The 13,937-nt window shown below is 35.2% G+C and overlaps 1 protein-coding gene across 2 annotated transcripts in view; it reads left to right on the top strand.

Moving 5' to 3' along the window:
* Nucleotides 1-5,135, top strand: part of LOC127977156 (C-Maf-inducing protein) — a 28,124-nt gene extending 22,989 nt beyond the window's left edge. For both annotated transcript variants that reach the window (XM_052581860.1, XM_052581859.1), the window contains exons 19-21: nucleotides 724-829; nucleotides 1,691-1,761; nucleotides 2,696-5,135. In XM_052581860.1, coding sequence (XP_052437820.1) covers nucleotides 724-829; nucleotides 1,691-1,761; nucleotides 2,696-2,749 — 231 coding nt within the window. In that variant the 3' untranslated portion in view covers nucleotides 2,750-5,135. The remainder of the gene's footprint in view (nucleotides 1-723; nucleotides 830-1,690; nucleotides 1,762-2,695) is intronic.
* The last annotated feature ends 8,802 nt before the right edge of the window (nucleotides 5,136-13,937 follow it).

Here is a 13,937-nt window from a genome sequence, read left to right as displayed (position 1 = left end):
TTGTAATTTATTTTATAGTGAAATTTATCCCTGTTATGACCATTTTCAGCATCCTTACTCCAGGTAATATGCTGATTCGCTGCTCAAGAAACTTTTTCAGTATTCTGTGATGAATAGAAAGTTCAAAAGAGCAGCATTTTTCTGAAAAAGAAATCTTTTGTAACATTATAAATAACTTTACTGTCACCCTTGATCTATTTAATGCATACTTGCTGAATAGAAGTTTTAATTCCTTTTAAAAGTCCTAAAGACTTTTTGGGACTTTAGCTTATTCACAGTATCCCCCAGAGTTAGACAAGTCCATACATACCTTTTTCATTTCTGTGCGTTCTGTAAGTGTTATTTGACGCACCCACCGCTAGCCTAGCTTAGCACAAAGACTGGATGTAAATGGATAATGGTAGCATAGTAATCCCAATAAGTGACAAAATAATACAAACATTTTCCTATTTACATTTTGTGCTCTGTATAGTCACAGCGTGTACAAATAACAAGGCTATATGAGACAGGGACCATTTTTAATTGTATAAATACTGGGAACTATATTCTCACTAGGCGTAGGAGCACAGCTAACGTTACTTGGGCAGAGTGGCTACTTGGGTGGAGTGATTAGCGCAGCACACGAGACGCCCTGTTGATGGTTCCGTAAACGAAACAAACGTGACTAACTAGCTAGACATAACTCGTGATCAGTCTGATTGATTGATGTTTTCTGTGTTTTAGTTTGGAGATGCTGGGCTGCGTTTGCTATCGGAGCATCTGGCCTGTCTGCAGGTTTTGAACTTGTGTGAGACTCCAGTCACGGACGCTGGCCTGCTCTCCCTCAGCTGTAAGAAGGCATTTATACACATCTTATATCCAGCTACTTTCATTCTGACCAGTAAAAAAAAAAACAGCCATTTCTCAAATTAAAATAATTGGATTTATTCTCCGTCTTCTTGATTTATAACAGATCTTAGCTAGTAATAATTAATTTGTCTGGCTTGTTGAGGTTTCTTAACAGGATCATTGATCCAAAAATTAATATTCATATGAGTATGACTTTCTTTTTTCTTTCTCCCGTGTAGCACAAAAGGAGAGCGTAATGTCTGTCCGAGCTTCTGTTTTTAATATACCGTGACAGAAGTGGATGGTGATTTATACTGTCGAGCTTCAAAGTATCATAAAATATGTCTCGTGCACTATAGTCCAAGTCTTTTGAAGCCATAGGCATTGCTCACAAATAATCTTCCTCTCCACTCTAAATCTCAAATGTCATTCGTGACCGTGTTTTTAAATTTGCCACATCACAATCAGTCACGTAACATGCGAGAACCAGTGGTTTTTGCCATCAATGACGTCAGACCTTCTGTTATGTGTATGAGGGCACAAATCTTTTTATTGAACACAAGCACAAATGACATTCACTAGATGAAGATCATGAGCTTTAAGTTGAATTTCGGCCAGCTCCTTGCACCTCCACTTTTATGGTGCTTTTTATGGAGCTTAGCCATATAAACAATCATCTTTGGGGCTGAATTATGGCAAAAACTTAAAAAAACTTAAAAAAAAAAGTATTTGAACCATCCATTTAACAAAAAAGTGGTTTGTCTTGAGTGTATAATGGACATGTTGTGTATGTCCGGATACATTTATGGTTTATTTTAATTAACATGTAGGATTATTAACTTATTGCAACCTTTCCTTGCAGCTATGAAAAGTCTGTGCAGCCTGAATATGAACAGTACTAAACTCACAGCGGACACATATGAGGACCTGAAGGTAAGAACTAGAAGATGATGACTCTTAACAGACCCTTAGACTGCTAGGATTGAAACTTAAAATATATCCCAGTTTAATACGCAGAAGCTATTATAGTAAATGTACACTATTCCTCAAGTTTGGAGTCAGTAAGATCTTATTTAATTTTAAGAAAATAAATAATTTTGTATTCAGCAAAGACGGATTAAATTGATTTAAAAAAAAAAAAAACTAAAAGAGTGTAGACAAGTTAATGCTGTTCTTTTATATTAATATAAAAAATCCTTTTAAAAATGTATTATGGCATCCACAAATATTTAAAGCACCACAGCTGTTTTTAAAATTGATAATAAAAAGAAATGTTTATTAAAATAGAACAAAGATTAAGTGTGTGACTCCCTTCAAAAAGCTTTAAAAAAAAAAATCAAACAGACCCTTAATTTGGAATAAAAGTGTAAGTTGTTCCTAGTTTGATTTCCCCCCAAATGTAGAGTAAATACTTTGATTCTGTGGTGCTTTCACAACACTGAAGCATTACAACTAATGGAAAACAGCAACATGGACTTGACCAATGCCCTGAGTTTCGGTTGCTGTTATGTTGTTTGGCTGGCCAATAGCAGATGAGGGAGTTCAGGAAACCATTATCAACAGTCTTTACTTTTCCAATACAATCTGGTGACTCTAATGGTGCAGAAATGACACACTTCACCTTTAACTCTTATCATGCAGCCAGTTTTTTTTTTTTTTTATTGCCCAATGTTATTTACACAAGCAGGACATGTCCCCTGTTCAGTCAATCAATCGTAACCTTGACTCTGAAATCAGTGAGGAATAAAAGGAATCATAAGGCTGATAGGAATGTTGTTCCAGGAACGACAGAGGATGTTGAACCAGGAACATGTCACATTAAACATTTCAGTATCTAAACCCCCATCATCTCTGGTCCTATCCACAGGCCAAACTACCCAATCTAAAGGAAGTGGACGTTCGCTACACAGAGGCGTGGTGAACATGACGCCCGAGGAGATTTATAGACACAGGAAATCGCTGACACATCATCCCAACACAACATAATCAAGAAACGAGGACTGTATTTATAGGAGCGTCATTAATGGACCTTCTGATAATATCATAAACGCTCAAGAATCATCTAGTGTCTCATCAGAGGACGCTCTTCACAGCGGCATCGAAATCTAGACGTCATCAGACGGCACAGGAACCTTTCTAACGACATAATCAGGGGACTTTTTCTCTGTCTCGTTCTCGCCTAACTCTTCAGAGGATCCATGTCCCTCGTTTTAACCCATGATTGGTGTCCTTTTTCGTCCCTCCAGAAGACATCAGACCACCTGGATACATTTCCCCTGTGGTACCAGCGTCTGGTGAAGGCCTGAATATTCAGAGCCACATTCCAGTACAGTTTTGATATCACTTCCTGTGTGGAAAGCCAGCTTCCACATTGTGTTTTTTTTTTGTTTTCGTTACATGTTACATGTGTGCTTGGTCTTCTCGGTTCAGAGTCCATCATTTTTGCATCCTCACAGAGGTTTCTAGTGTAAAATGTGTCTGTTAACAATGTTCACGTTCATCTCTATATCTCTGTCGCTCTGAAATTCATTTTTTATTAACTTGAATAAGCATATTTTTCCATACACTTCTTTCATATACGTGTGTGTTTGTACAGAAAATCGCCGTATCCCCATTTTTAATGCAGACATTTCAGGGGCTTCGCTCAAAAAAAAAAAAAAAGTTTCTGTTCCATCATTTCTTTTCTCTTCTTTTTTTTTTTTTTTTTTAGCCACATTGTACAGTGTAATTTTGATTTCACACCCTATTTAAGAGAAGGTCATCAAGGTTGTAGTCTGGGACTACTGTGTATTTATGAGCCCCCCTTTCTGGTCCGTTTTTCTTTTATGAAGTACTTTTGTCAAGCATACTGAACCAAGATGGTGCCTAAAACATTTTCTGTAAAGATTACATCACCTAGCAACATCAGCTAAGTTGTACATAGATACATTACAGACTTTTAAACGGATTAATAGGCTTTATTATTCTCTGTAAACTCTAGTGGTCGATAGGAGTCCACCACGAGTGTCCTGCCACAATGTTCCTCATATTTATATCAAATTCGAGCCAAGATTTGTGCTATGTTCATTATGGCTTGTTATGCAGTTAAACCTTTTTATATTTTACTTTCATGCTTTTGTTGTCTCTTTGAACATATAGTTTATGACCACTGTAATTAGTTACAGTAAATATCTTGACTAATAGAGAAAAAAAGACAGATCTTGTAGAAAAGAAAAAAAAAAGACGGTCGGAAATAAAATAATCAGTTTGCCGTCTAAAATGGAGTTTTTCTTATGTTTACAAAGGCGTGTTTGTCTCTACGCCCACGTTAAACTATATCCAGAGAGAGTCACTGCCCCGGTCTTGAAAGTAGCAGTTTTCGGTAGTTCCAGCTTTTGTGTGTGCGTTCGATTTCACACAGATATAGATGCCGTCCAGAGGGGGGCGTTCAGTACTGGGTGCCATCAAAGCACCAACTCGTGTTCTGCCATCTTGCATAGTTGCATAATGTATAATGTACATAATGAGTGTATATAATTTCCCATTTCTCTTTCTCTCATGTTTTTGGGAGACTCTTTTGTTGCCTTCATTTTTTTTTTTTTAGATGTGTTGCACATGGTCACCTGTTTTTGTTCCCTTTCCCACCCCCAGACCAAGTGCACTGTCATGGTGTTCATTCTTTTGTTTGTATGATAAGTTTAATTCATTTTTGTTGCCTGTTTTGTTTCTCTTTTTGCATGTTTGCAATTGGATCATATAGATTTAATATAAAGGGTAAAATCACTAGCCCCTTCAACCACTTACCATATGGATCAATACGTGTTTCTAAAAGTGAAAGATGGACAGAGTTCGTGTAAACCGATGGATTATATTGGGAGTGTGTTATTAAGGTGGACTAGAAACTGTGCCATTCTCTACACTGGTGAAACTCAAGATGATACATTGTAATGGTCTTCAAGCGGACCATTTTTCTCTGTGGCGGGAAGGATTCAGGGGGTTGGGTTTCCCTCTGCCTTCATTTTGTTACGAAATTATTAAAAAAGCACCATATCTTTGAGACAATGGCTTATCTATTGAAGTTGAAATCCAGTTTGTACTTCAGTCAACTGTTTCATGATTAATTTGTAAAATCCTGTGGAACTCGCTGTGCTATTTGTGTTTCCGATGTCTCCTTATCAACATATTATAATGTCTCATTAATTTCATCTTTTTTATTTTTGTTGAAAAGCGCTTTTTGCTATGTTGAATTGAGACTGAGTCTTAATCTGATGTGGGTGGGGTCCGCGTGGCCCCTGCTGCACAGTTGTGTACATACAGAATGAACTACATTTCCCATGACTCCTTGAGTTTTTGCAGATAGAACTGCTGTCCCTTTTTCTTCTTTTTTTCTGCTTCTATCTACAGCTGGGTTGCTGCTGCTGCTGCTGCTGCTCTGTGGCTGTTGTAATGAAAAAACAACCTTCAACAGGAAAATAAGCCTAATATGTGAACCGGTTTCAATCAAAATAAACTGTCTGTGAATATGTTTCAAATAGAAAGCTTTCAAAGCTTTATTTATGGCAAGTTTAGTCATTGGCTTCAAAAAATGGTTTTACATATTTAATCCTAAATATGTGATTGCCCACATTTACCTGTCACACTGCCGTAATGCAGTAAATCTATTCTAGGTGTTACGTAACTGATGGCAAAAGTAGTTCAAACCATTTTGGCACGGTTTTCATGGCCTTCAGAAGCCATATAATTGCTTTGTGTGTTTTGTGGCGTAGGAAACATCACTCTTCTCATACAATGAATGGAAAATCAGCTAGAAAATTATTTAACAGATGAAATCATAGATTTTTTTGGACAACTACCACTGAACCACTATAATACACTGATGCTGATGTAAATGATTATGTAAAGACTAAAAAAAGAAAGATGTCAGTTTGTATCTTTCCTCACCTCCAGCTGCTGTAACCTTTCTGCATTTTAATACAGAAGCACTAGCCATTAACTGACATTATATTAAAATAATATTGCAGAGCACAGCACATGCACAAATATATTTACCATGTCCACAAATTATTAATTTGTTTTCTCATTTTAATTAAATCATAGCCACTTAGCTATCTAATTTTAGTTAAATGGTGGCCATTAATTAAAAATGTATTCCCACAGTTTAATATATACAATGTGGTGACATTTTACTCATTAAATAAATAAAAAAAAGTAAATAAATTAGTGCACTGTGGCCATAATTTATTATAAAATAGGAACGCATTAGTAGTATGGCCACAATTTACTAAAACGAGGGATGAACTTTTTGTGCCCAAGATTTTACTAAAATGAGAGAATGACTTTTTGTGGATGAGATACATCCCCACCCCCCAAAATATTGTTTGTCTTAGTTGATTTAGATGTGAAAGGAACGTTTACTAAAATAAAAAAATATATATTCACAAGGTATAATATATTTTTGGGCTCAGATCTGTGGGATGGATTTACCTGAGCGAATACCTCCAATAGGAAAAGTGTCTTGTGCAAGAAACTTTGCATCAGAGAATGCTATGCCTAGTCCAAAACCACAAAGGTAAATTGTTTACTCTGATTCTAATGGTTTGTTTAGCAGGTTTCTTCTCAGTTGGAGCTCGCATCCACTCTGTTTTAAGAACATTCCCTGTGCCTCCATTCAAACTGAGGAGAGCACTCTTCGTGGTTGAAGCTAAGATTTATTAGACATATATATACCAGTTCTGAAGTTCAACAATCATGTAGTAGGGACGCTACAGCACACTTTAGTGTAAACTCTTCTTCTAAGGTCAAGTAAATAAGGTCAAGAGCAATAGTTTTAAGAGAGGCTAGCTGAGAAAGTTAGTCAAAGTCGAGATATTTGTAGCTTACTTATATAAATGATGAATAATAATAATAATAGCACATGTGGGTCAATGGCACAAGGATTTGAACTCTTGTGGGAATTTATACTCTTAATGTGCTTTTCTGATTGGATAGTTATCCTTATCTATTAATTAAAGGCATAGTTCACTCAAAAAAAACAAACAAACAAAAAAAAAATTTACTCACCCTCATCCCATTCATTGCTAAAGTTCTACGAATATATTAAGATGAGGAATCATACTTATCTTTATCTTGGATGGAATTTTCAGCAAATTTTTGTGTTTGGCTGAACTATTCCTTTAAATGTGTTAATCGATGCATACTTGGCGTGACTACTTGTTCAGGCCTGATTTGCAAACCTTTTCTTCCCTAATAAAACTAACTTGTTCCTCCCAAACAGAATATTTTAACATAGCCCTCTATCGCCCTCTAGAGTACTGAGGTTTTCCTTCCAAAACGATGCATTAACTTACAGTACACTACCGTAATGTTGGATTTTAAATTAAAACATTATTAAATAATGTAATTATTATTCATTATGCAAGTACACATATGCATCAAAAGTGAGAGTAAAGACATCCATAATGTTGCAAAAGATTTATTTTAAATAAACGCTGTTCTTGGAACTTGCTATTCATCAAATAATCCTTAAAATGGGTTTTCACAGACATATTAAATCAAAATAACTGGTCTTTTAAACTTTGATAAAAGATTCTTTCACACCAAAGGAGCATAATAGAATGATTTCTGAAGGATCACGTGACATTAAAGCTAGATCAATGATTTCTGAAAATTCAGCTTTGCCATAACAGGAATAAATTATATTTTAAAATAGATCAAAAAAAGTTATTTTAAATTATAATAATATCCCACAATATGATTTCTACTGTATTTTTTTTATCAAATAAATGCAGCCTTGGTGAGCATATGATTTATTTATTTTTTAAACATGTAACTCTTTTCTTTTCTTTCACTAACCAGCAGCTTGCCTAGTTTCCATGAAGGACGAGGATTAAAGTTAGAGGAATCAACTCGCCCACTCCGAAATGCTGCCTGATTTCTTCACGGCAGTTTCATTCCCCTCTTTTGGAACATTGTCATCCAGAACGGAACGCTCCTCTTTGTAGTTGTAATTTTCTAAGTGTTCAAAACAGTGCAGATAGGAATAATAAATTAAATTAAATGTCCATTCCACTAACCTTAAAACATTTCTGGAATTTTTTGAACGTGGCCTTGAAATTGTTTTGTTTAATGTTAATGTGTAAGATAAAGTACAGCTGCTTTTCATTTCAGTTAGTTCCACTTTTTTTGTTTCACTCCTGTAATTTTCTGTATATTACATACCAAATTCTTGATAGATTGGCAGTATACCTCCATATCTGACATCTGAACAGCTATTTTGGTTTTGGACTCAAAGGAACTATTGGTCATCAAGCATAGAAATAGATACACTATTAATAATCAAGTACAATAATAGATATTGAATGTGAGTGAGTGTGGCATGAAAGAGAGAACAGACTGCTTTCTCCAAACTCTGCTCATTTTGGATGATGTTTAGAAGCACCTTCTCACAAGTGAACTCAGTTAGCTTCAAAATCTCCCCGTTCAAAGGGGTCACCTCGAGGGGCCTGGCATGTTTAGCTTTGCATGCTGAAGAGAACCCATTGAAATCAACAAGGAAGAGAGTACTAAAGTCTTATATTTTGTAAACTGAGAGGAGTTTTTTTTTTTTATAGAGCACTGATTATTGAAAATAATTAAAATAATCTTTCTCGCAATGCCTGCTGAGTATTTGTGAGATTTTGTCACAGCTTTTCTAATAATACAGTATCTTGTCATAGTGTATATGTGTACAAATATCACAAAAACAGCTAAGCAGGCACTGCATGAAAAGAGCTGTATAATACTGATAAATACGGGATGGGAAATCTCTGCTAAACTGTAGGTTTACCAGATAAAAGTATTCCAGTATTGTGGAAGATAAAAACTGTGTTTACTAAATACGTTTATTATTAATATAATTTAATTAGTCTATTTAAGAAACTTAGCATCATTCAAATTAACTGAAATTCAATGGACACAGTTACCATTTTAATATGTGAAAATTGTGTCTCTGACTTTTAATGTTTAATGTAGTCTAGAGGATTGCAACAAATGCTATTTCAGAATATACATTTCCAACACTTTAAAAACATGTACCTCTCAATGCTGCATTCATTGTTTAAAAGAAGCAGTTCAAATGAGACATTTTGTTTCAAAAACATCATGTAACACATTTTGCTAGCTAGGATGTTGATAAATTCAGTACCATATTCATAAGTCAGTGAAATTTAAAGCTGCTTGTTTTTGCTGATGTCTCATGGTTTGAAGTTCACTGTTTCTATTGTTATTATGATTCTACCCTAACATTTCATTAAATAGAAACAAAGAAAATCAATAGACGGGTCCAAAATCTAAAAGTCTTTCACATGTGAATGCAAAACATGTTGGGTGATACAGACTGACAAACAGGTAAAAATATCTGCAGATACTTGTCAGCTACTGTACTTCTAGTCCAGAGGTGCCAAAACTAGGGCATGCAGGCCAAAGTTGGTCTTTTATAATATATCCGTGTCACATTTGACCCTGGGCCACAAAACATAAGTAAACTCATAAGTAGCACACGTAGGTTATATTTGTAGCATTAGCAAAAGCCAGCAATACATTAAATGGATCAAAATAATTGATTTTTCTGTTGTTAAAAAATATTAGGATATTAAAAAAGTTCCATAACAATAATAGTAATGTAAATATATGTATTGGTGTTTGTGTGAAGATCACTACATTTATCAAAAATATATTTATCATTAGTAGCCTAATATTTGTTGCTAAGGACTTCATTTGGACAACTCAATATATATATATATATTTTTTGCCGTTTTTTATTGTTGTATCTCTGCCAAATATTTATAAAGTTAAACTCAAAAAAAAAAATTACCCGTATGACTGGTTATGTGGTCCAGGGCCACATATTACACATTTTATGTAGGTTTAATTGCTATATCAAAATAATCAGCCAAGCGACTTTCCGCAACACACCTTATCCCCTAAACACGCTTGTTAGTAATATAATTTAATTTGTTATTTTGACTGTTGCAAAAATGTTCTCAAATAAACAAAGTCAATAGACATGATTACCTTTTAAATGTGTAAAAATCACTTTATATGTCTGACTCTTCATGGGTTACATTAGTCAAGAGGAATACAACAAACATTGTCTATTCTTTTTTGCATTTCATCAAGCTTTTGGGTGCTTAAAACACCAAGCTCAGTCCATAACCTGAATATGTGCCTGGCTGTCCCAAGAAGTAGATTATGCATTGGTCAATGACAACAAATCTTATGGCATTATAATACTTGAGGTGAAAAAGTTCAGACCACCTGGCACCATATTGACCTTCCAGTCTTTTTTGTGCTGCCCTTGTTGTTGCTTTCTCAGTCATTTTTGCATACCGCTGGTGTTCCTCTGAAGAGCGTGGGACCCAAGATGAACGGTCAAAGCCAGAGTAGTCAGCTTTACCCCCAAAGGAAGTCTTCTTAAATGTTTTCAGGCATTTGTTACATCCTATAAAACACAAATACAACAATATTAATAATGTATTTTAAAAACAGATGCACTTTTAAAATATAATATTTAAAAATATGCACATTACCTAAATAACAATATAATTGCTGATATGTTTATTTATGTTTTACATACAATGTAATGTAAAATGCACTTACAGACATGACTTGTTTAAAATTGGCATACGTTTTTTTTGTTTTGTTTTTTGGCTCGTTGTACTGTTTATATACTACTTAAATGTGTGTGACATCAAATAAACATAGGTCAAATTTAATCTAGATGTAATCAAAAAGTACATACCCTCAGAAACTGTTGGCCAAACATCTAGCCTTCATTATACATATCTTTACTACTGTATTGTCCGCTAAAATAAAACTCAACTTTCCGCAATGCCAACGTTGTGCGCCCTCTTAATACTTTTATGTAATGGCTCTTCCCGCGGTCTTTGTTCCTCTTGCGGTCTTTGCTCGTCAAACTTTCGCTCAAGTGCACAAAGACGCTGGATAGCATCTTCGAGAAGAACAATGTTTGCAGCTGCTTCTCCATCAAACCCTCAAGCTGACGAGACAAAGCGTTCTGACCGGAGATTAACTCTTTCATTACATCTAGACTGCCAAAGTTGTCTGAGAAAATAAGAGCATACGTGTTTACACGCTAATTAACATAAACATCCAAAGATCACAATACCATTATAATCACATAACCGTGATAATATGTATTATTATGCATGTCAATGTTCAATGTAAATTAGGCTTTCAAAAAATCATCTGCTAAAGACCCGCACTACTTTAAATGATCATGTGTTGAATGGACTGTTCATAACAAAAACTAAAGCTATTAGGTCAATGGCCATTAAATCTAATGGCTGCATTAGCAAATCAAGATAGAAACAGTTTGTCACCTATGCTAACAAGATTATAAAAATCAAGAAGAATCTAAAATAGTTATATTTTACATTGTCAAATGTTCAAGAACACAGCAGCAGATATTCTACGTTTAAAATAATAAGTTTAATGAAGTTAATAATTGTATAACGTTATGCTACAAAAACATGTTAACTACATTCTGAATATAAGTTGCTTACACTGTTCCTTATAACAAGGAGGATAGATAGATAGATAGATAGATAGATAGATAGATAGATAGATAGATAGATAGATAGATAGATAGATAGATAGATAGATAGATAGATAGATAGATAGATAGATAGATAGATATTATTTGTTCCTTTTATAAATCATTTTGCTGGCTGAAGTAAGTTTTTACTTTATAAAGTACTTACCTAGGGGGACCATATGGGACTCAGCAGGCTTTCATCACGTGCACAATCTTCTAAATCCGTGTTTATTTGCACGTTTGAGTTGTCTGTGGTTGTAGCATGTTTGGTCCAAGCTCCATAACGAAAAAAAAATTTTTTGTGACCATAAAAATTGGCATGTGAAACAAAATCGTTGCAGTGTTTACAAAACCGCCGTGCTCTCTTTCTTCTCAGTAAATCCACTGACGACCTCAAACGCTCTTCCATGATGACATGCAACATATCAGACAGTATCATTTTCCTACAGATATAAATACAAACCATATGGAAGCGGTGGGCGGGTGTCGCGGAAAGCATCCAATGTGGGGAAGGTTGTGTTTGTAAAGTATCCACTCATATCAGAGTTCCGGCCATTATGTCGGTGACGTAAGGGAATGCAACCAATGACATTACAGTATCATTCGCGCGAACACAATTAAAATTGTCGGCATTGTGTACGGAAGTCATTTTTTGCGAATTGCGACTTTGTGAAACTGTTTGTGAGTTTTACTACCGCCGTGAGTAATAGGACTTTGCAACCAGCAGCACACTGTTTTGGGCTTTGCACACTGTTGGCAAACAGATTTTACATTTGCTGACGGAGAAAAATTATGATATGGATAATAAATATAAGACGTGTACAACATGCAACTTCTCCCTGTAAGTGTTTCTAATTTTCTTGAAGCCGTCTAAATTCCCCCTTTCTTCTTCCAGCTGTTTCAGCAAACTGAAAATTACGTAAGATACATTGAAAACTGACGTCCATTTACAGCAGATTAGGAGAAATTTCGCATTACGTCCATCGCTCACTGATGGATCCTTTGTAGTGAATGGGTGCCGTCAGAATGGGAGTTCAAACAGTTGATAAAAACATCACAATATACCACAAGTAATCAACATGACGATTTATATAAACAAATTCAACATTACAGCCATTTCCACTGTAAACCATTCCCTCTGGCTGAAGTAACGTTACCTCTATCCTTAATGTTCCTTGCCTTCTCAAATGAAAAAGTCATCTCGTCCGAATCAGGAGAGAAATATGCACAGATCAAGCACTGTTCACAAGCAAAAACAGTCCAAAACCATTCTAAACAAACATGTCAGTGGATTTTGAAGGAGGAAGTGTTTTTTTTTATGGATTATGGAATAGTATTTTGGCCACATGCAACGGTTTACAGTTAAAATGCTTAAATGATGGATTTTGTTCCGTTAACACAGCTTTTTGCTTGACAAGTAGTTAACTGATGGACTGTAGTCAATTACTTGTGGATTATTGTGATGTTTTTATCAGCTATTTGGACATTCATTTTGATGGCACCCATTCACTGCAGAGGATCGATTGGTAAGCAAGCGATGTGATGCTATTTCTCTAAATCTATTCTAGAAATAATTGAATATATTTTCTGGATTGGTGAGGGTAGATCTTCTGCTTCTGGTTCCAGCGGCTAAGTCAGGAGCTTGTCTTGGAAAACATCTCGCAAGATCTGAGCCATTATTTTCTGTTGCTTGATGTCACAGTGTTGTTCTATGGACAGCACGACAGCATACCTGCCAATCGAGATGCAAATAAGATTGTTGAATGTCAAATTTATGTTGCACAATAATAATTGAATGTGTGTCTTATTGATGACTAACTCAGATGTAATAAAAGCATGATCACCAACAGTAAATATATTCTATCACTCTATCAGCTTAAAGCCGCCCATCACTGTATCTGACACACATGGAGTAAAGAAGCAGAGCTTTTTGCATCAGATTACTTTTCACTATGAAAAGTATATAAAGTCAGATCATTCATGTGACATGTATTCAGTCGCATTTACCTTCCAGTTTCGGTGTGCAAAGCAAACTGAGAAATGACGTCTAGTGGTTGTTCTCCAAACCAGTCTTGAGAAAAATAACATCCTGTGGCAAATCAGTTTTTTTATTTCCTATGATGAAAAGCAAGCATTTCCAGACGACAACAGAGAAAACAAAATCCCCAAACTGTCTACATGAAAGTTAGCTGTGAAGTATAGTCAATAACTGTATTTGTAATGCCATAGGCCTCCAAACCAATTTTTTTAATGTTTTATCTGGCAAATTCTATGTATAAAAATGCTCTCAAGCAGACATTTAAAATGTTGTAAGACAAACAGTGGCGTGGACATTTTGATTTAAAACAAAGGAGTGGAAAAAAAAGGATTTGTGAAAAGTGGGTTTTACTGGAAAGAGATATATCAGGTAAGATATATCTAACGTGCAATTTCCTTTGTTGTCACAAAATATGCTTTCTAGGATTTTTGGTTTCTAGCTTTTAAAATCTCTACATTTAATGCCCCTTTGTTGTGTGTTTTTTTTTTTTTTTTTTAA

The sequence above is a fragment of the Carassius gibelio genome, chromosome B18, assembly GCF_023724105.1.
Source record: "Carassius gibelio isolate Cgi1373 ecotype wild population from Czech Republic chromosome B18, carGib1.2-hapl.c, whole genome shotgun sequence".
Lineage (NCBI taxonomy): Eukaryota > Metazoa > Chordata > Actinopteri > Cypriniformes > Cyprinidae > Carassius > Carassius gibelio.
Note: the sequence above shows the minus strand (reverse complement) of the source record. Positions and strands in the feature narration are given on the sequence as shown.